Source organism: Eumetopias jubatus, unplaced genomic scaffold (assembly GCF_037043125.1).
Source record: "Eumetopias jubatus isolate StellerSeaLion01/CBP00866 unplaced genomic scaffold, mEumJub1_p1.0 scaffold_4, whole genome shotgun sequence".
NCBI lineage: Eukaryota > Metazoa > Chordata > Mammalia > Carnivora > Otariidae > Eumetopias > Eumetopias jubatus.
The window spans coordinates 28,120,517-28,144,065 of record NW_028274810.1 but is presented as its reverse complement, the minus strand read 5'-3'; the positions used below and the strand labels follow the sequence as shown (position 1 = coordinate 28,144,065).

General features: G+C 34.9%; 1 protein-coding gene across 2 annotated transcripts in view; it reads right to left on the bottom strand.

Moving 5' to 3' along the window:
- The window catches only part of ARHGAP29 (Rho GTPase activating protein 29), a 55,570-nt gene that overhangs the window by 12,139 nt on the left and 19,882 nt on the right, over window positions 1-23,549 (bottom strand). The window contains exons 3-14 of one of the 2 annotated variants that reach the window (XM_028087642.1): window positions 20,107-20,203; window positions 19,666-19,738; window positions 17,251-17,299; window positions 16,623-16,760; window positions 15,251-15,315; window positions 14,717-14,827; window positions 14,533-14,613; window positions 14,131-14,319; window positions 13,262-13,399; window positions 2,461-2,618; window positions 1,784-1,923; window positions 1,406-1,510 (exon numbers count right to left, since the gene is read on the bottom strand). In XM_028087642.1, the coding sequence (XP_027943443.1) occupies window positions 1,406-1,510; window positions 1,784-1,923; window positions 2,461-2,618; window positions 13,262-13,399; window positions 14,131-14,319; window positions 14,533-14,613; window positions 14,717-14,827; window positions 15,251-15,315; window positions 16,623-16,760; window positions 17,251-17,299; window positions 19,666-19,738; window positions 20,107-20,203 (1,344 nt within the window). The remainder of the gene's footprint in view (window positions 1-1,405; window positions 1,511-1,783; window positions 1,924-2,460; window positions 2,619-13,261; window positions 13,400-14,130; window positions 14,320-14,532; window positions 14,614-14,716; window positions 14,828-15,250; window positions 15,316-16,622; window positions 16,761-17,250; window positions 17,300-19,665; window positions 19,739-20,106; window positions 20,204-23,549) is intronic. The other variant, XM_028087643.1, reaches the window with a different exon arrangement.

The following is a 23,549-nucleotide window of genomic DNA, read 5'->3' as shown; positions in this document are numbered from 1 at the left end:
GTTCCATTTCGAACTATCCTAACTGTAAAATGGCTTCCTTATATTTTTTGAGCAGCAACCTGCCTGCCTATGAATCCCGGCCTTTGGTCCCCGTTCTCCCTGAAGGAGCAGATGAGAACTGTCACTTTAATCCCTTCCCACTCCAGGATGTGAGGACGGCTGTCATGTCCCCCAGTTCCCTTGTTCCCAGGCCAGGCCTCCCCAGGCCTTCACCACCATTTATCATGTAACTAGTTTTCAAATTCTTGTCTTTAGCACACGAAGTCTTATGAGATTCCAAATAATTGAGGGCTTGCTCTAGAATGGGTCTTAATTTGTGGGGATAGCTACAACCGTCTTGTTTTTACAAAGTTAGTTACAAATACTCAGGTAAGTATTTAGGCTCACATCTCCAGGGCGTCACTTGCACGGGGCTAGTTTTAAAGGAAGACACAAAGTAAGCTACAAACCCCGATGCTGCATGGAAGTTATTTCTAACTTTAAATTTCGAGAGACTTATTTACATGACTAAGTTTCTGTAATAAATAGAACACTATTAAAAAATGCCTTGGACTTCTGAGGTAGGTGAAATCTTATAACATACATCCCACCATGCCAAGGACCCTAGGAGAAGGGCCGGAAGAACAGGCCTGGAGCAGTCTTTGGTAGGAGAGTGGAGGAGAAAGAATGTCCCAGTAAGAATCTCATGGGTTCAAATGCTACCTTCTTTTCCCGCTAGCTGTATTACCTCCGGCAAGTTAGCCTCTTTGAAGCCACCAAGGGAGAATTCAACACATCTATCCTGCCTCTCTAAGGAGCATGGGACTGACTCTCTTTATTAAAGTACCTTTCAAGGTACATTTATAAAAACTGAATAATCACAGGCACAAAATTGGTGTTAACTGTACTGTTCATCACAGCAATTAACTACAAAACAATCTAAAAGGTATAGTTATGTTCAAAGAATGGAATACTACATATAGTATAAAATAAAGATATATAAAGAGAGCTATTCACATCGATATGGATCTTAAAAAAAAGATGAAAGAAGTCACACAAAAAATGGTATAATTCCATCTGTATAACATTCCGAAGAGGGAAAAGCTCAAGTAGTAAAACACTGAAAACAGCTAGAGAATGACTGACAAAATCCAGGATGATGGTCTGTTCTGGTGGGCAGCAGGGCAAGGTTTTCAAGGAGGTGTCCAGAGGGTCCTTCTAATGTACTGATAATGTTTTATTTCTTATAGGCTGGGTGGTAAATATATGTGGGTTTGCCTCTGTATTTTTTTTTTTAAGCTGAACAGGTATACGTACATACTCCTCTCTAGGAGACAGTTCATTAAAAAAATAAGGTAGCTAAAATATATCCCCCAAAAGGACTATTTCATTGAATTCTCTCTGCTAGACTTAAATGCTTATGTACCTGGACTTATTGATTCAGAATCCAGAGATCTAGATTCACTGCTTCCTCCAGTGCTCTCAGAGTCACTAAACATCCCAAATGTCCATGACCTTATAAAAGAAGGACCTTTAAGAAAAGAATATTTAAAGTCAAACGTGGCTACAGACGGATTTCATGAGGTGAAATACTGATATTACATAAAATGAGACAAGTCAAATTTAACAGTGATCGACAGTCGACTTTAACACACAGGCACAGTGCTTACAACTGTGAATAAGGCCTCATGAAGTTTTCATTCAAGGCCTGATTTTTAAATTCCAGAGTTGCAACTCATTTAGTAATCACATTTAAACAACTTGCTCTCTCACCATCAGTGCTCTCTTGAATGTGAAAGTTTACCTGTGACATCAGCACTATTGGAGCATCTGTCCTCTTCAATCTTACTAGCACTGTCAGGAAGGCGCACTACGTCCTCTAACGAGTCGGTAGGTCTGTATCCAGAAGTGTGGGGACTATTTGTTAATGGTTTATTTACATTCCTAAGAAAAACCCAAATAAAACTCATCATTTAGAAGAATGACTAATACCCAGCCTATTTTATTCTATTTTCAGAAAAATCTGTTACATCTGAACAGAGTAATTAAATAGTAAGAAAAAGCCTTATTACATGGTTCAACTTCTTAGAGGAAATGTGAACTAAATTTATTCATCATTTGAACTTATTACAGCTGAAACATGGAAAAGAGTAGCAAAAGTATGGTCAATAATTCATGTCATGGTTAAGCTTTTCTAATTATCACCTCTATGGAAAATGTAGGCTGTTAAATCTGTGGACATTCAAAACAGATACGACCATGATTTCCCATTCTCAAAGGATTTCTAAATCTCAAAGAACTTAGCTCTGTGTCAAAACAAAAAGTGTTACTCTTAAGTGAGTTACATCTGAATATAAAAAAAAGTTCAGAAAGTTTTAAAGTCAATCCTGCCAATGTTAGAAAAGATACCACCTACTACCAGATAGGAACTTAGCAATAAAGGTTTTATCTTTTGAAATAATTGCATCTACACATTCTTACCCATCAACTTTTTCTTCGTCGGCTGCATTTGTGGCCTTGACAAACTCACTGTACTCTTGGCCTGGGTCATAGAGTTTGGCACTATCACAGAGAGACTGTAAATTGTTTGCAAGGGAGGCTGCCTGTAGGTGTTGCATCTGGAAGAGGTTAACTGTCACCTATGGTCACAGACAGAGACAAAAGGCAAAATAACTTCTGCTATACAGAATGCTGTATAAATATACATCGATTTCAAAAGAAAAAAAGATCATACAGTGAAGCACAGAACACTGAACATCATTGTGAGCATACTACATTGTCTGACTTTGTGCGAAGTGCAGATCAGGAAGAAAAAAAAAACAAAACAGTTGTAATCCAATATCTAGGAGTAATCATTGCCAGCAAAACTGGCTTTAAACTGCAGAGTTCAAAAATACATCCCCATGTCCCTACTGGTTCATAATTTTAGCAGACAGATGTGTTTTTGAGGATTCCCAGCTCCATACTCTTGAGGGTCTGACCATAACGCTCTAAACTCTTAAGTGAAAAACATAAGGGAAAACATTTCAATCAGAGCACAATTATTTTGACTTTTACTTTTTCAATCCTATAAAAATAAAAATGCTTTATAACTTTCCCCAAATTATTCAGCCTCTCACTTACCTAATAGAAACACTAAAGAGTGAACCCCCATGGGGTAGATCCTGCAGGACTTGCTTGGCATCTTAACTGAGGTGGCTCACAGGTACCTCAAAAATCATCCTGCCTTTAGATTTTTTTGTGCCTCAATCTGTTCCCTGAGTCAGGAACTTAGACTTTTCTTCTAGGTCCTCTATCTCACACAGGGACCTAAGTGCCTCATAAAGGGGAAATGACCAAATGTATAGTAATAAAAAGTTTTATTAGCCAAAGTCATACTATAATTCTGTTCGTTTTCTGGGACTGCTCACTCGAGCACACAGGACTTCCAACTCTATGCCCAGCTTTCATCACCTACAGCAAATTTTTAGTTCCTCCACTGGCACATGGATTAGTGCAAATATTTAGGATAGCTGTTCAAACAGAATTTTAATTTCAAATAATGGGGAAAGTTTCTTTCATATAAATTAGCAATAATCTAAAATAAATTTGGTTCAGTGTAATTCTCTATCCTGTATGACTTTAAAGATAAATTTCTCTTGAATGTACTTTAAAATAAAACAAAAAACTCTTGTTCTAATTCTTTCCATTCTTCAAAGCCCATTGATTGGTTAGGTCTTTAGTGACTGGCCTGGTCATTTCTTCTTCCTCTCAGTAATGTAATTATGATCTTTATCCCCTACCCTCCAATACTTCATAATTCAAGACAATTTTAGATATTCAGAAGTAATCTTTGATGTCCATGATATAACTTAAAATTTTGCTGGGATATAAATATGATTTGTGTAACTTCCCTAAGATAGTGAGAGAAACTGAATGTCTAGAATCTTTGTATCTCAAATAATTTTGTTTTCTCTGCAATCAGATATGTGATATGTCCTAGAGTGAAAATAAAAAAAATCAGATTTGGGGGTGTGTAGTCTGGAAAAAGCATTCAGGAAAGGAAGATAACAATTACCTTTAAATATTTAAAGGGTTATTTTGTAGAAGAGGGATTATAGCAGTATGGTATAACTTGAAAGGTCCACAAGAAAATGGATTTTCTTTTTAGCTCAATATAAAAATTATATTAATTTTGGAGTTGTCACATCCAGGCTAAATAATCATTCAGCAAGACAGCACAGTATTTAAGAGCACAGGTTCTGAAGTCATTCAACCAAGTTCTATCCTAGCTTTACAATTTACATGCCAGGTGACCTTGATCAAGTTATTTATAACTTCTCTAAGCAAATGCTTCATAAAAAGTTAATGTGCAAATGAATCATGGGCAGGATTCTTGTTCAAAATGCAGTTTCTGATTCCAAAAGTCTGACTTGAAACCCAAGATTCTGCATTCCTCATAGGCTCCCAAGGTAATGAGAATGTGATGGGCCCAAGGACCACATTTTGAGAAGAAAGGTTTTCTAAACTTTAGTTTCTCCACCAGTAAGATGGAGCTAAAAACAGTTATATTTACCTAATGGGATTGTGTGAGATTTATGTGAGTTAATGTAGGCGAAGAACTTAATACACTGGCAGGTACATACTCAATCTTAGCTATCATGAGCTACTGTCTGAGGTGAAAAGGACTTGTCAAGTGTAAAGGCTGGCTTACGTAACTCATAATGTAATTTTGAATCCTGGGATTTTTATAATTCTTTTAAATCACTTTGCTAAAATTGGGTCTCTAAATTAATCACACATTAATTGGAATTTGGTAAATGAATGAGATACAATTTTAAATACTTGGGAACATTTTATGGAGAGTTTCTGATTCAAATGGAAATAGGCTCACCGCCCCCCCAGCCCCCATTTCCCACTGAATTTCTCAACTTTCTGAGAATTCTGAAAAGTAAATGGTAGCAGGCAGATTGTGGAAAGAAACAAATCAAGGTATGAGCAATCCAGGGATATGCTTCCTGTTATTTCTTTTGCTACTGTTTCCCAGCCAATACTGAACTCCTATTCAAAGACTTGTGATTGAAAGAGTGGGGCGAAACCCACTGGTTTTTGTCTGTTTTCTCTTGTCCCCCAGCCCCAAAGCAAGTCCCAAGCGCTAAGATGTGGTGCTGTGGCTCCAATAGGAGTAGCCACTGAACAGACATCTACAACTTTGAGGGGAATTCTTCTCTAGAACCAGATAAACTGGATCTGAAGAGTGAGGGGTCTGAACTCCCTGTTGGTTTTTGTCTTTATCCTTTCCCTACTTGGCCCTCAATAGCAGCAGAGTAGGCTAAGTTTCACAACTAGAAGACTTGGAAGGGATTCCTTAGGAGCTGTAGAGTGAACCTAACTAGATCAAATGCCTGCCCAAAATTTAAAAACTCAACATTCAATATAGGTTAGAAAGATGACCCTGAGTCACATAAGGTAATATGGAGAAGTCCAGAATATCATCCAAAATTACTTGTTACATGAAGGACCAGGAAATCTCATCAACACGCAAGAGAAAAGACAATAAACGCACTAACCCTGAGATGACTCACCTATTTGGATTATCAGATAAAGACTTTAAAGCCACTATTATGACGGTTTGAATACTTAAGGGCAAATAATCTTAAAACATGGTAAGACTGAAGTCGCAGCACAGAAATGGAAGATATAAAAAAGAATAAAATACCCCAAACAAAAAAATTCACTGTTTTGACTGTATAGGAAAATAAGAGATAACAAAAGAAAGAGTCAGTGAACTTGAAGATAGATCAACAGAACAACCACCAAGAGAAAAGATTAGGGAGAAAAAAAAACACCCCCCTCAAACCCATAGAATAAAAACAAAGGTCTAAAATTTGAGGCACTGGAGTCTTAGAGGAAGAGCACAGAGTGCTACAAAAAAAATTTTGAAGAAACAATAGCTGAAAACTTCCCAAATATTATGAGTCAAACCTGCAGATTTAAGAAGCTCAGGGAACCCAAAACAGAACAAATTCAACAAAATTCATACCCAAATAAACTGTAATCAAAATGTTGAAAACCAAAGACAAAGAAAAAAAATCTTGCAAGCAAAAAACAAAAAAAACCCTCCAACACATTGCACATTGAGAAAGCAATAATTCAAATGACTATGGATTTCTCATTAGAAACACAGAGGCCAGAAGGCAGTGGAAGGACATTTTTAAAGTGCTGAAAGAAAAGAACTAAATTCTTTATCAAATGAAAATGTCCTTCAGGAATAAAGATGAAATAAAGAAATAAAGAAATGTCTTTATTTCTCAGATGAAATACAGAATTCACCACCAGAAGACCTGCTACAACAGAAATGCTAAAGTAAGTTCTTCAGAAAAGAGAGAAATGATATCAAAGGGAAAGAACTGTAGAAATGGAAGAGTAGAAACAAATGGTAAATATCTAGGTAATTAAAAAAGATGACTTCTCTTCTCTAAAATATGTGACTTTTGAAAGCAAAAATTATAAGATTGTCTGGTGAGGCTTTCAAAGTATATAGATGTAACATACACATATCAATTACAACCCAAAACAAGTAAAAGGGACTTATATGGTGGGACTATGTGGTTCCTACATTCCACTTGAAGGGGTAAAATGTTAGTTCTAAATAGGCCAGTGAAAAGTTTTTATAAATATAGCCCTAGTGCAACCATTAAAAAGAAAAAAAAAACCATAAAAAGAGATATAGTCAAAAGCTCAGTAAATTAAAATGTAGATAATAAAATGTGAATAAGCGTTTTAGATAAATTAAAATGTAACTCTAATACATAAATAAAAATAGATCAAATCTGTAATATAAATTATATGTAATTCTAAAAAATTATCAATTTATCCAATATAAGGCAGCAAAAGGGAAACAAATGAAGAAAACATAAGGTACAAACAGAAAAAGAGAAAAGTAGGCCTAAATGTGAACATACATTTGCATTAAATATAAACTAAATATTTCACTTAAAAGATATAGATTATCAAAACAGATTTTTTTTTTTTTTTTAGAGAGAGTGAGTGAGAGAAAGCATGAGAGGGGAGAGGGTCAGAGGGAGAAACAGACTCCCCGCTGAGCCAGGAGCCCGATGTGGGACTCAATCCCAGGACTCCAGGATCATGACCTGAGCTGAAGGCAGTCGCCTAACCAACTGAGGCACCCAGGTGCCCCCAAAACCGATTTTTAAAAAAAATCAAGACTGAACTATATGCTATGTAAGAAATTCACTTTATTTTTTTCTCTCTTTTTTTGTTATGTTAATCACCATACATTACATCATTAGTTTTTGATGTAGTGTTCCATGATTCATTGTTTGCATATAACACCCAGTGCTCCATGCAGAACGTGCCCTCCTTAATACCCATCACCAGGCTAACCCATCCCCCCACCCCCCTCCCCTCTAGAACCCTCAGTTTGTTTCTCAGAGTCCATAGTCTCTCATGGTTCGTCTCCCCCTCCGATTTCACTTTTAAATATAATGATAAAACTCAAAGTAGAAGAATGGAAAAAGATATACCATACCATGAAAAAAATAATTGAAAGAAAACTGAAACAGCTACATCATTATTAAATGAAGACTAAAAGCAATAAAAATTACCAGGATAAAAAGAGACATTTCATAAAAATAAAAGGATTAATTCACCAAGAATATGTAACAATTACTAATGCACAAGCAACTGAGTTTCAAAATTCATAAAGCAAAAACTGATAGAACGAAAAGTATACAGTATATTGAAGACTTCAAAACTCCTTTCTCTGAATAAACTGGTTACCAGAGGGGAAGTGGGTAGGGGGTGGGTTAAATAGGTGAGTGGAATTAAGGGGCGCGCTTGTTGTGATGAGCACTGGGTATTGTATGGAAGTGTTCAATCACTGTATGGTACACCTGAAACTGATACTACACTGTATGTTGATTAACTGGGATTTAAATAAAAACTTAAAAAAACAACCCTCATTTCTCTGTAACTGATAGAAGTAAAAAGTAAGTCAAGGATATAGAAGAAATAAATAGCACTGTAAACCAACAATAACCAATTGACATTTACATTTACCAAATACCTCAGCCAACAAGAGCAGAACACACATTTTGAAAAGTATATGCATGGAACATTCACCATGATAGACCATATGCTGAATCATAAAACAAACCATAACAAATCTAAGAAAATTGAAATTATATAAAACATTTCTCTCATCATAACAGAATTAAACTAGAAATCAGTATCAGGAATTTATCCAGAAAATTCTCAAATTCTTGGAAATTAAACAATCAGCTTCTATACTATCCATAGGTCAAAGATGAAGTCTCACAGGAAATTAGGAAATATTTTATATTGAACAAAAATAGAAATACAAAATTCAAAATTTGTGTGATTTAGATAAGAGTGCTTAGAGAGAAATCTAAATGATTAAATATTTATATTACAAAAGCAGGGAGGTCTCAATGAACAATCTAAGCTTCCACCATCAAGAAACTAAAAAGAAAAGCAAAATAAACCCAAAGCAAGCTGAAATAAATAAAATTTTAAAAATAATAGAGAAACCAATGAAAATTAAAAGCTAGTTCTTTGAAAAGGTCAGTAAAATTGATAAACCTCTATCTAGCCAGACTAACCAGAGAGAGAAAGAGAGAAGGTACAAATTACCAACATCAGGAATCAAAGAGAGGATATTATTACAGCCTACTGAGTCACTGAAGGGGTAAAGAAAAACCATAAACAACTCTGTGCACATAAATTAGACAACTGGGACAAAAGGGACTGATTCCATGAAAGCCACAAACTACCAAAATTCACCCAAAAAGAAATAATTAACTTGAATAGATTTATTCTCAAAAGAAATTGAATACAGAGTGAAAAATCTTCCAAAACTGAAAACCCCAAGCCCAGATACTTTCACCAGGGAATGCCATCAAACAACTGAAGAAATAACACCAATTCTATACAATCTCTTCCAGAATACTGACAGGAAGGAACACCTCCCTACTCATTTTACAAGGCCAGAATTACCCTGATACTAAACTAAAGACAGTATAAGAAAAAAAAAACCCAGTAATAACATACCAATGTCTTTTATTAACAGAGAAGAAAAAGAAAAAAATACTCAACAAAATATTAGCAAATTGAATCCAGCAATAGATAAAAGTAACAATGCATCACAACCAAAAGCAGCTTATCCAGGAATGCAAGACTAGATCAGCACTCAAACATCAATGTAATCCATCATATTAATAGACTACAAAAGAAAAACTGTATTACCACATTAATCAAATGATGCAGAAAAAATCATTTGATAAAATCTAACATCTTTTTTAAAAAAAGCAGACACAATTATAAATGTTTATAATAATTTAATTAGCAAAAATTGCATCTTAAGTCCCGTAAACTGTACTTATATATTATTTGTTCAAAGATGTTCCTCTATCATATTTAGGTACACATATGGTATATAGTATGTAAAGGTACATATAAAGGAATAAAGAATATATGTACATATCTATTCAATATATACTGAAGCAGACAGTTTTGCTAGCTTATGCTGCAGTAACAAACAACCTCAAAATTTTCAGCAGTGGAAAAAAAAATTCAACACCTTCATCATAAAACTTTCAGCAAACTAGGAAAAGGAGAAATTCCTTACCTGATAAAGGGCATCATCAAAAACCCTACAGTTATCATCGTATGTAATAGTGAAAGACTAAGTGCTTTGCCCTTAAATAGTCCAGAAGAAGACGAGGATACCTTCTCTCCCCCAATCCTATTCAATAACGAACTGGAAGCTCTAGCCAGTGCAGAAAGAAAAAGAAGTAAGAGGAATACAGATTGGAAAGGAAGAAATAAAACTGTCCCTATTTGTAGTTAACATAATGTTCTATGTAGAAAACCCCAATGAGTCTACAAAAAAAGTTCCAGAACTATTTAGTTTTAGCAAGTTTGCAAGATACAAGATCAACATACAAAAATCATTTGTATTTCTAAATACTAACAATGAACAAATGAAATGTGAAATTGAAGAAATGTGTGTGCAGATACATACACATAAATTATATGTGGTATATATTTATCTTTTGATTTATTTGTATGTCACATTCACAATACCTGCTCAAATACATACATACACACATAGGTTTAAATCTAACAAAACATGTGAAAGACTTCTATGTTGAAAACTACAAAGTGCTGATTAAAAAAATATCATGTATCTAAATAAATGGAGAGACATACTGTCTTCATCAATTGAACAACTCTATATAGTTAAGATGCTACATATTACAGTCAATTCTTCCCATCTGATCTAAGATTTAACACAATTCCAATTAGAATGTTAGCAGGATTTGTTTGTAGATACTGCAAGCTGATTCCAATGTTTTTATGGGCAAACAATCTTAAATACTCAAAACAATTCTGAAAAAAAAAGTTGAAAATTCACACTACCTGATTTTATTTTATTTTTTTTTAAAGAATTTATTTATTTGACAGAGACACAGGGAGAGAGGGAACACAAGCAGGGGGAGTGGGAGAGGGAGAAGCAGGCTTCCCATGGAGCAGGGAGCCCGATCCCAGGACCCTGGGATCATGACCTGAGCCGAAGGCAGATGCTTAACGACTGAGCCACCCAGGTATCCCTACCTGATTTTAAGACTTGCTATAAAACAACAGTAATCAACACAGTAGTAGAGTTTGGGCCAAATGACAGGTACATATAACCATGGAACAGAATAGAGAATCTAGAAATTGACCTTTTATAAAAATATGGTCAATTTATTTTTGACAAAGATGCAAAGACAAATCAATGGAGATGGCACAAAGTTTTCAACAAATGGTACTGGAACAAGTGGACATCTGTATTAATAATGTTTTTTTATTTTCCGTATTTTATAATGTAATATGGTCAATTTATTTTTGACAAAGATGCAAAGACAAATCAATGGAGATGGCACAAAGTTTTCAACAAATGGTACTGGAACAAGTGGACATCTGTATTAATAATGTTTTTTTATTTTCCGTATTTTATAATGTTTTGACATCTTAAAAAGTTTGCCGGCTGGGGAGAGTCTGCTCCTCCCAGGGCTAACCAATTCTTAGCACAGGTGTGGGGAGTAGTGGGGGGCATGTCTTTCATATGCAACCCAAACAACCTCATTATCTAATTCTCACACACCAAGTTATTATTGTCTCCTGCTCTGAATCATCCCAGGGCCGGGTACCAAGCAACTAGAGACCATCAAGCTAGCCAATCCTATACTGCTTATCCTGCCCCACCTTGTCTTTCCCTTGGAAACCCCAATAAAGGCTCTATACTCAGCTTTCCCCTCACTCCTGCCTCTGCTTCACCAAACCTGGTACTTCTGTGGCCCTACGTGGCACAGCACGTCCCCTTCTCTCAGAAAATATAAGTAAGCAATTCACCCTTTCAGTAACATTGACCTCTCCATGTCAGCATTCAGTCACCTCCATAAATTAAAATCCCACAGGCATAATTTTAACACAACATTTATATGCAAAAAATAAACCTCAACCTATATTTCACACCTTACATAAAAATTAAGTCAAAATAGATCATATATCAATGTCAAACTATAAACTTTTTAGTAGAAAACATAGGAGAGAAGTCTTTGTGACACTGAAACTCTCTTAGCTATAATATGAAAAGCATGACACATAAAAGAAGAAATTGGTAAGTTAGATTCCATCAAAATTATAACCTTTTTCCCCCTGAAACAAGCTGCTAAAAGAATAAAGAGAAGTTTCAGACTGGAAGACAAAATATGCAAGCTCAATAATAAAAAAAAAAACCACAAATCAATTTAAAAAATTGACAAAATAGAGACTGCAAATAAGTCCTTGAAAAGATGCTCAATATCATTAGTCACTCCAGAAGCACAAATTAAAACAACTACCACTACACACATATTAGAACAGTTAAAATATAACAACAACCAACAAGTATTGTCAAGGATGCAGAACAATCGGAACTCTCATATATTACTGGTTAGAATGAAAATGTTATGGCCATTCTGGAAAACAATTTGGCAATTTCTTACAAAGTTAAACAGACATTTACCATAACATCCAGTAATCTCACTCCTAGGTGCTTACCCTAGAAATACGAAAACTCATGTTCACACAAAAACTTGTATACAAATTTGTATTTGCTATACAACAAAGTTGTATAGCAACTCTATATTCACAATCACCAAAAAATGGAAACAACACAGATGTCCAACTGATGAATGGATAAACACTGTGGTACATTCATATAATGGAATATTATTCAGCAATAAAAAGAAATGAACTATTGATACAGGCATAACATTGATGAATCTCAAAGACATTATGCTGAGTAAAAGAAGCCAGTCCCCAAGTCACATACTATAGGATTCCATTTATATGACACTCTGGAAAAGATCAAGCTATAAAGATGGAGAACATATCAATATTTGCCAGGGGTTTAAGGGTGGGTAGAGAATTTGACTACAAAGGGACAGCATGAACAAAATTTTTTGGAGTGATGGAATTCTTCTGAATCCTGATTGTGGTTACACAAATTTACACATGTGTTAAAACTTGTGAAATGTACATCAAAAAAAGGTATTTGATATATAAACTTTTTATAAAAGTCATTTTAAAGAGGCAAATGAAAACCCTTGAGGGAAGGATGCGTTTTTGTTTTGTTTTGTTTTTTAAGATTTTATTTATTTGAGAGAGAGAGTGAGAGAGAGAGCAGGGGAGAGGGGAGAGAGTCAGAGGGAGAAGCAGACTCCCCACTGAGCGGGGAGCCCGATGTGGGACTCGAACCTGGGACTCCAGGATCATGACTTGAGCTGAAGGCAGTCGCTTAACCAACTGAGCCACCCAGGCGCCCGTGTTGGTTTTTTTTTTTTAAATAAGCCACTGGGTTTAATTTTAATATTTAGTTTACTCAGATTTTGAAGAACCAATCTCATAGTGCTGAAAGAAGTTTCAAGAGTCAAATCCATTTTGTCAACCAAGCCAAGAAAGACAGTGGCTTAGAGGCAATTTCAAACTCTCAGACTTCAGTTTTAATTGGACAAATCATCAATCCACCAGTTGGGGGACCAGATAAAAAATGTAACTCAAAGCATTTACCACTATTAAAAGCTGAAAGTCAATTTCCAAATCCAAATGTTGCAATAATCTCAGAAATTAAATCCCTTAAGAATCATGACTCATCAAGAATCCCTCTTCCCTTCCGCAGATATTTAGACCCTTTCTTGCCCCGGGCCTTCAAAATACTGAACAAAATACTTACAGCTTTAAGGGTAAGATCACACTGAAAAACAAGTTTCTGGAGTTGTGTTAAAATTTCTCTTTTGGTATTTTCTAGATCATTTCGTCTCTCTTCAACATTTGTCACACAAACTTTGTAGAACTCATTTGCTTCTTCTACCTTTAAGAATATCACAGAAAAAAAATAACACTGATCACTAGAATTTATATTTTAAAACAAATACTTATAATAAAACTCAATGGAAAAATTAAAAAGACTTTTTACATAAAAACTATGAAATAGTCTGTTTTAAATAGAATATTTCTAAAGGTAACAATTTGTTCTGGTCAGTGACTCAGGCACTTGACTTTAATGTATGGTATACTGTCTACAAGATAAATGACTACTTCTATTTAACAGCCTTTTCTATTTATATTTACCATTTTCTATATAATCTTGCAGAATTCATCAAATTATATTTCATAAGCAATATAAAGCTCCAGCCTAGCTTTGCTATCAGGTACTAGAATTAGCGCACATATACACCCAGTTGCCTAAAAGGTGAACTTCCTGAACAATGAAGTAAAAAATATTAAACTACTGCCTTCTCTAAGATACTTTTTCAGAAAGAAAACCAAAGATTTAAAAGATAAGCAAAAATCTCTTGTATACTGGTTCTCAAAGTGTGGATCCCCATCACCACCAGCAGCAGCATCACCTGGGAATCTGTTAGAAGTGCAAGTCGTTTGGGGCCAACCCTAGAGCTACTGAATCGGACACTCTGGATGTGGGGCCCAGTAGCCTGTTTTAACAAGCCTTCCAGGCAACCCTGATGCATGCTAACATTTGAGAACTGAAGCCTTAGCAGATTATTGCTAATTCAACTTGCAAATAACAACAAAGATGATTACTTTTTGAAGAGCTTCCTCTTCCAGCCTTCGCTTTCTTTCTAGCTGCTTGTTGAGATTTTTTACTAATCCACCACTTGAGCACATATGCTCCTCTTCTGCACGGAACATGGAAGATTTTGCCTTTTCATACTCATCTTGACGTTGCATGCATAACAATTTTGCCTTTTTAAGAGCAGTCTCTGTTTCCAGCTATACAGGAAAAAAAAAGACTATTAAATACAGAATAAGAAACAAACCCTAATGTATAAGTTTCATTAGCATATTCAACAAGATAGTTAAAACAAGCATTTTAGAAAAACTACAGAGTAAGGTATGCATCTTCCAGGGTGGATGCTTATTACATACCGCAGATGATTTCAGATGTTCACAAGTAGGCAGATGAAACTCCATTATAATACTCACCATTTTATTTTGTTCCTGTTTCCAAAGTTCTTTTATTTCTTTCCTTTGTTTTTCCATTTCATTTTTCCTCCCAAGTAGAGGCTGTCAAGGGTATTTCAAAACAAGAAAGAAAAAAAAAAGCTGTTTTCTAAAGGTATGCTGTTGTTAACAACAAAAAATGTGTATTATACACATAAATTTTTACCTGCACAAATTTGTTGGCTTGGAGTGCTGCAATTGTTTGTTGTAAAAGGTGACTGTTCTTTATATCATTAAGAAGAGCACTGGCAAATAGAGACTGCAGTGGCATAAACTCCTAGAATTTAAAATTGAAAAGTAAATTTTCCAATGGAAATAGCACTAGAGTTCTAGACCCCCCAACTACTCTTCTTCAGAGGGAGAAATTTTAAGTTTAGACATTTTCTGCAGACAAATGACTAGTCACAAAGATGACTATATGAGGAGGTACTGAAGAATATTAATTATAAAACTAAGGTAGGCAAGACTAGTGGCTAACAAAACAACCAACATTTGTATAAAATTGTGAATTTCCTAGTTTTTTTTCCATAATGGGTCTCCACATTAAGTTTAAAAGGTCTTTATTTTGCCCAGCCAAAAGTTTAGCATTTCACTTCTTTCCTATATTTAGTATACAAGTTTCTGACTTCCCAAGGCACTATCATGAGCTCATCTAGGTAACCTCTTTGTCCAATACCCTAGGAGGTCACTGAACACTTACCTGCATTCCAATGTTACTTCTAGTTGCCTCTGCCAACTTGACAATGTTTCTAGTGGACTCCAATTCTGAAAAGGTCAAAGAAAACATCAGAAGGTAAATTAACTTCTTTTTCCCCTCCATACTCTAAAATTATTTGTGATTCCCAAATTAAAGAGTGAGCACACATACTAGTCTGCATCAAATGATACTGTGATTCTTTTTTTTTAATAATTTTTTATTGTTATGTTAATCACCATACATTACATCATTAGTTTTTGATGTAGTGTTCCATGATTCATTGTTTGTGCATAACACCCAGTGCTCCACGCAGAATGTGCCCCCTTTAATACCCATCACCAGGCTAACCCATCCCCCGCCACCTCCCACCCCCCCACCCCCCCCCATACTGTGATTCTTATCCAGAGTGCTCATCAAAACCAACTAGGACGGAGGGGGAGACGAACCATTAGAGACGATGGACTCTGAAAAACAAACTGAGGGTTCTAGAGGGGAGGGGGGTGGGGGGATGGGTTAGCCTGGTGATGGGTACTAAAGAGGGCACATTCTGCATGGAGCACTGGGTGTTATGCACAAACTATGAATCATGGAACACATCAAAAACTAATGATGTAATGTATGGTGATTAACATAACAATAAAAAATTATTAAAAAAAAACTAGGAAACTTTCAAAATATACATGCTTGGCCTAACTTCTCTTGGAGATGGGACCTAGGCCTGTGTATTGCCCTTTTAAGGTTATTCAGGTGATTCTGATGGGCAGTCCCTATTTAAAGCAAATAATTTTGTAGAAAGAGCACAGGATTTTGGTAAAGCCTATATTCTTCCAGTTAGTGCTATACAATCCTATGCAAATCTGCTATCTGACCTTAGGCAAGTCTTGTTTGCCTGAGCTGTAAAATGGGAATAATTCTTTTCTTGCTTTCTTCCCAGGGTTTTGGTAAGGATTAAATGAGGTGCAGGATATGAAAGTATTTTGTCAACTGTAAAACACTGGGAAAATACTAGCTATTAAGATGCTACCATGGCTGGTGCTCATACACCTATTGTAGCTTTTATTTCTTTTAACCATATTATCTGATTGCATTTCTTTTTGCCCAATGGAGTATGACTTCCTTAAAGGCAAAGACAGTATACTATTTGTCTTTGTGTCCCCAGATCAAGTGGTTGGCCCACAGTAATGTTCAATAAGTACATTTATTGTAAGAAGAGTCTTTCCTATTTCAAGAAGAGAAAATGGACAATGATTTTATTCACTACAATGAAGCAGCTACTAATTTGGAATCATATTAGTCATCGTCTGTAGAAAATGAATTGCAAACAATTTAGTTCTTACACTCCAAAGTTAATTAGATGCCCCAAAGGGCAACTCACCCAAGTTAAGCTTCTTTTCAACCCATGAAACTATGTTCTTGGTATATTTTGACCATGTTTTAGCATAAGACAAAGCCAATTCTACAGAATCAGTGTTCTTCAATAGCACACTGTCTAGTTCTATAGGAGAAAAATTTCCTGAAAATAAAAATATCAAGTATATATTAAATATCAGCACATAACTCTAAACAAAGAAGCATTCAAATCCTAAGATGTTCTTCAAAGAAAACTGTTTAAAAAAAATACAAGTGACAAATTTAGAATTAAAGGTCACAGTTTAAACTTAAAATGGTTTCAAATTATATTTTTTATCTTATACATATTTCTATTATTCATCAAGTTATAAACCCTATATAATTCTTGATCAGTCTCTATAATATCTATCTATTCTAGCAGGCTTTTTTTCTTAAGTTTTTATGCAAAATTTTACACATCATTTTGTGTTAAAAATGAATACTTAGGTTACTGAGCAAGAAGAGATTAAGTAATTCAAAACAGGTATTGAAAGTAACTGTAGGGGGTTGGGGAGTGATTAAAAAAAAAAGAAGAAGAAAGAAAAGAAAGAAAGGAAGGAAGGAGGGAACTGCAAAAAATTTGACTAAGATTGTAAGTACCTCAAAAGCATTACCTTTTTCATTGGATGAGTCCACTGATTCCACAGAAACATTTTCAAAAGACTTACAACATGGAAGAAAACAAATTTAAGGTTAGAGCAGAAGATAACAGATGTTTGCTTCAGACATTTTTCACTCTAATTTATTATTGTGACATAATTCCTGTTAAAGAATTTCAAGTATTTAGAATTCAAAGGGCCTAAGAAATCTGTTTAAATGCTACTACATCTTACAAGAATTACATACCTTTTACAACTGCAGTTCTCAAGATCCAAGAATAAACAACCTCATTGTTTACTAACAGCATTAGTTAACATTAATAAATCCATTCAAAACTTTAAATAATTCTGCAGATTTCAAAAATATTAGTCAGGAAGTTATAGAAACAATCTAAATAGATTATCACTTAAACTGAAGACAAAGACCTGTTTCTTCCAGCCATCTTTTACCATTTTATATGACAAAAGCATTTCTCTGAAAGTCTAGTGGACAACTTAGCGCAGAACTTTCTATGATGATGGAAATGTTCTGTATCTGCACTGTCCAGTAAGGTAGATCCTAGTTACATGTGGCTATCTGAGCATATGAAAAGTGGCTAATGTAAATGTAATGTAATGTATATTTTCTATTTTATTTATTTTAATTAATTTAAGTTTAAAGAGCTACATGTGGCAAGTGGCTACCTTACTGGACAGTGCAGGAGAACATATCTACCAAAACTGTGAGATCTTAAACAAATGTGATCTACTTGGTTGGGCAATACAGACTATGCAGGGATTCAATGCAAAAGGGATCAAAGAGACCTGGGTTTGAAGTCCAGCTCTATCACTTAGTAGCTGTATGACACTGGGCTATATATTTAGGCTTAACTTTGGTGTGCCCTTCTGTAAAATGGGGATAAGAACACTACTTTCATAAGGCTACTTTAAGGCTTAAGATGATGTAGGCTTAGCATAGGGCATGTTACATAATAAACACTATTAAACAAATGGCAATTATTAAAGTATTTTTCAAAACTCTTCACCAAAGTAGTTTTATTAGTAGCATTATATCATCATGGACTTTTAAAGTTCAATCTCTAGGGTTAATTAAAAACTGCAAGAAGGAAAATAAGGTGCAAAAGAAAAAAAGGAAAAAGTATTTTCCTATTAAGAATTAGTGTAATATTGTGCACACAATAGAGCCAACAGGAACAGGAAATATGATTCACACCTAAAATTTTAATTCTTCAGAGCCTTGTCACAGATATAATATTATTATATCTTCTAAATTAGTAGTATGTTTGAAAAGATAAAATTGAAGAAAAATTATAAGTAATAGCAAAATATTTAAGGATCCTAAAATTCTTCATTACTGATATGGTCTATACACTATCCTTGATTCATCAACGGATGACTTCAAAAATAGTCAATTGTTTTTTCATTATTATAGTACATATAACAAATGCTTCAATTAGTCATTCATGTTTTGTATCACTTTAAGAAAGACCTGCAATTTTATATTACTTTGATATAACACAAATACTTGGCACATTTCCAAATATTTGTTGACCTCCTTCTGGATTTGAACATCCTTAAAAAGAAATTATTAACGTATGTCCCTACTGCAGTTTTTAAAAATAGCTTGCATTTAGTGAAAAAATTTTAGTCAAATAAAAATATTACTACTATAAGTCTTTAAAGCAATATTCTACATTCTTCATGTTCTATTATTTCAGGGCAATTTTTCTTTAAATTGGGAATCAGGGGGCACCTGGGTGGCTCAGTCGGTTAAGTGACTGCCTTTGGCTCAGGTCATGATCCTGGGGTCCTGGGATCCAGGCCCTCATCAGGCTCCCTACTCAGTGGGGAGAGTCTGCTTCTGTTTCTCCCTCTGCTCCTCCCCAGCTCATGCGCTTTCTCTTGCTCTCTCTCTCAAATAATTAAATAAAATCTTAAAAAAAAAAAACAAAACTGGGAATTGGAACTGCAATCCTCTAACATACTGCTCTTAGGGAGAGTGAAGACCTACAGCCTATTTATAAGTGATTCATGGTAATAAACTATAGGATGTGTGAAAAGATTAACACCCTCTCTACTTCTTGTGTTATTTTTCTGTTTCCACCAGTCTTTAAGAACTGTGACAATGTCAGGAGAGAAAAATGGTTAAGAATTACTTACTAAAATTTTGGACCATATGACATAGATTCATTACATAGGACACCATAAAACTATCAGATATATTCTTTTAAAATGATAGAACCACTTAGAAAGTATAATTAAATTTTTGCTCCAGAAACTGACTATAAATTCAATTTAAAATGAAGTGATCTGTTTTTCTTGCTCAACTCGAAAACTATCAAAGACTAATGCTGAGATTAAGATCAGGAAATTATTGAAATATTAAGTTAAAAATATTGAAGTCTCTGCCCTCACACAAACTTGGCCTACCTTACTTTCCCGAGAAACAGGCAGTCGCAATAATGAATCATTGCCTACATCTCCCATAAGGAAGTTTGTCAGGCTATCCAGGGAAGTTAAAAAAAAAAAAAGAAATAAAAAGACAAGTCATTACATTGCTCTGTCACAGGCTTCACATTCAACATGTAATACAGAATAAACTTTTTTTAAGAACCTTAGAAATAAACTCCTAGGAATCTATTCACATAAACCACATAGTCACTTGCAAATGGATGCTGCTTCTGAACAGCTACACAGACACTGCCGAATACAGTAACAAAACAATAATGAAATAATGAATGTATTTTTTTCCAGTGTTGTGATAATATTTTGTATTGGTTAACACTTTACTTTCCATGTATCTACTGGATTATATGACATATTCTGAGACTCCCAGGCCGAAATTTCTTTAAATGACAGTTCTCTACTTACATATTCCCAAAGGTAAAGGCCAAGGTCTCAATGGAAGAAAACACTTCTCTGAAGAGATCGTTTTTGTTTTCTTCATTAACTTCTGTGAAGTTCACAGCTACAGGGAAAGATTGGTTACAACAAATGAGGAAGAAAATATTTTCAACTACATTTATACAAAGTCATTTAATCTCTTAAAAGTTCACCATTACTTCTAGAAGCATTAAAAGATTAGGAAACTGAAAAGTCTAATACACAAAATGAATATGATGTTCAAGTTCTTCTTTAAAGAAATCATACAAAAGAATCAGCGTGCATACAAGTGGCTGGCATTCCAAACTTACCACTCCATGCATTACATAATTTGACACATCTAAAAAGTGACACAATGTGAAATCCGTCTCAGAGTCACAGAGTCCACGTTATATCAGACCTCTCATTAAGAGCACTCTGTGCTATTTTCTCTTGCTTACTGCTTTATGGCATTTGTAAAAATAGCTAAATGCACTGTGGCCCACTTTAGTCAAATGAAGTATATTTTTCACTAGGAATTACCAATAATTGAAGCCATATATACATGTGACATAGCACAAATCTTATATACGAAGCATATCACATAAACACCCAATGGTTTAGAAAATTTACATTCCTATTTATTTATAGCCTTATTTCCTATAGGCTCTTAGGCTCTGAGGTCCATGTTAATTGATATATATTGCTGTCTCTTGTTTGCCATAGGGATATTCTAACATTCTGCATTTTGCTAAAGCAAATTGTGAAATATACCTGAAAAAGTTTTATTTTAACTTCTTCTCTATGCACTTTTGTTAAAAGCCCAGATACAATTTACCAAGACAAAATCTGAAGGTGGAATTGGGAATTTTTTTAAAAGTAACTGCTTCTACTCAGGGTGAATTTAAGGAGCAATTGGCTCCTCCCATCCTCCCTAGGATCCTTGCCAATAAAGGGAAGGTAGACAGAGCAAGTGAAGAGGAAGCCATCCTTTGCTTTAAAACAAGCTGTTTTCAAGTTTAGCTGCACAGCAGAATTACCTAGAGAGTTTTAAAAACAAAAATCTGGGTCCTACCACCAGAAATTCAGATTTCACAAGTCTGGTGGAGCACAGGTAAAGCTCTCTCAGGTGATTCTAGTGTACAACTAGGGTGGAAAATGCTTGCAGGAAAGTAAGAATTCCTAAGCCAGGATGAAGGAAGCCTCAAGCCTCTAAACTTCATGAAATTACAATCAAGCTTTTACATGGATAAGCCTTTGCAGATGTGAGGGGCTAAGGGCCACATCTTTCATCAGATTCTTCTAAATATCGCTGATACAAGCAAAAAGAAAAACTTTAGGAACCACCATAAATAATTTTAAAGCTATTTTTGGACTTCTGCTCCAGCCAAGATGGAAAAACAGGTTTACACTTCTGCCTGAAACAATCAAAAGAAACTCATACAAAATACATGAAATAAAAATTTTCAAGACATTGGCTATAGGCAACAAAAGACAAGAATCTTAACAGACAAGAAACGAACATGGTAAGCTCTACAATGGCCCCAGCTTCGTGCCTAACATCACACAGAGTATACTTCCCAGTTAAAGAAACTACTATGGATAAAAGTCATTTTGTAATAATGGAGTCAATTTATCAAGAGGACATAACAATTCTATACATTTATGCACCTAATAAACAACTTCAAAATGCACGAAGCAAAATCACAATGAGAAATAGACAAATTTACAGTTATAGCCAGAGATTTCAATAGCCTTCTGTCAATAGTGGACAGAACATGTATATGGAAAATCAGTAAGAATATGGAAGACTTCAACAATACTATCAGCCTTCTCTACCAGATGGACATTTGTAGAACACTCCATCCAGTAATAGCAGAATGCATGTCTTTTCAAGTACACACTGGATATTTGCCAAGATAGACCATATTATAAAAGAAGTCAAAATGGGTTTAAAACGATTCAAACCAGGCAAAGGATGTTCTGTGATTAGATGGAATTAAATTAGAAATAACGGAAAGATCTTTGGAAAATCCCCAGATACCAGGGAACTAAAATAACGCACTTCTTAATAACCCATGGGTCAAAGAAGAGAAAGGGAAATTAGCAAGTGTTTTGAACACAATGAAAATGAAAACACCACATATCAAAATTGTTGAAAGGGGGCTGCAGGAAGGCGCCGAAAGGAAGGTGTACCAAAGGGCATCCATTATCTGGATTGGGACAGTTTCACTAGGTTTTTTATGTCAAAATTGATCAAACTGTATCCTTTAAATATATGTACTTCATTGAATATCAATTATACCTCAAGAAAGCTGCTTTAAAAATCTCACTGGAATGTAAACTTTAAATAGTAATTTATAATGTCTATTTACAATAACTTATAACCAGCAAAAATGTATAGCCTACTTATATTTCCTAACCTTAACCAGGTTAGTTAGACTTTAAAGAAAAAAGATACCTTATAACACTACGGCAAATTCTGTAATTATTCTTTCTCTTTCTTACCTGTTTCTTTCGTAGCCCTAAACAAGACTGGCAGATTTAAAAAGTAGTAATTGTGAATTGCAAAAAGACAATTATTTGAACCATCGTCCTTCTTTATCTTCATCCTTACTTGAATGAGGTTACAGCCATCAAATGACAATTACTATTATTGCCCTTGCCTCCAATTCAAAACAGTCCTATATTCCTAATATCTTTTCTCTTTTTTGCTTCTGCTCAGTGTTTCAAAGAAAAGTCTTTGGCTCCTTTCCAGTAATAAATCTTTCCACTCTTTCCTGCATTCTCCAAATCCTATGCCACCTCCCTCCATAGCTTTATTATCTTCCACTCAATTGACATTATTTTTTCTTATGCTACTAACATACTCAAATCTTTTCTCTGTGAGAAAACTTTCATTTTGCCATATTTCCTCTTAAAGCTACCACCCAGCTTTTTTTTTTTTTTTTTTACTGCCAAACCTCTATAAATGGGTCATGACAAAATTCACCAGGATTTGGCTTTTCATCTAGTCTAATGGTTATCAGAGGTTGAAAAACTTTGTGTAAAGGGCTAGATAGCAAGTATTTTAGACTTTTCAGGACATATGGTATGTTGCAACCATTCCTAAAGAAGCCATACATAAATGAATGAGATATGGTGATCCATTAATGAATAAGAGTGGCTATGCTCCAATAAAACTTTATTTACAAAAATAGGCAGCAGGCCAGATTTAGCCCACCAGAAATAGTTTGCTCAGCCTGGTTAATAGGATGGGTTCTGAAGCCAGTGTGCCTAGGTTAAATTCTTTTTTTTTTTTTTAAAGATTTTATTTATTTATTTATTTGGGAGAGAGAGAATGAGAGCACGAGTGAGAGAGAGCATGAGGAGGGGAACGGAGGCAGAGGGAGAAGCAGGCCTCCCGCTGAGCAGGGAGCCTGAGCGGACTCGATCCCAGGAACTCAGGATCA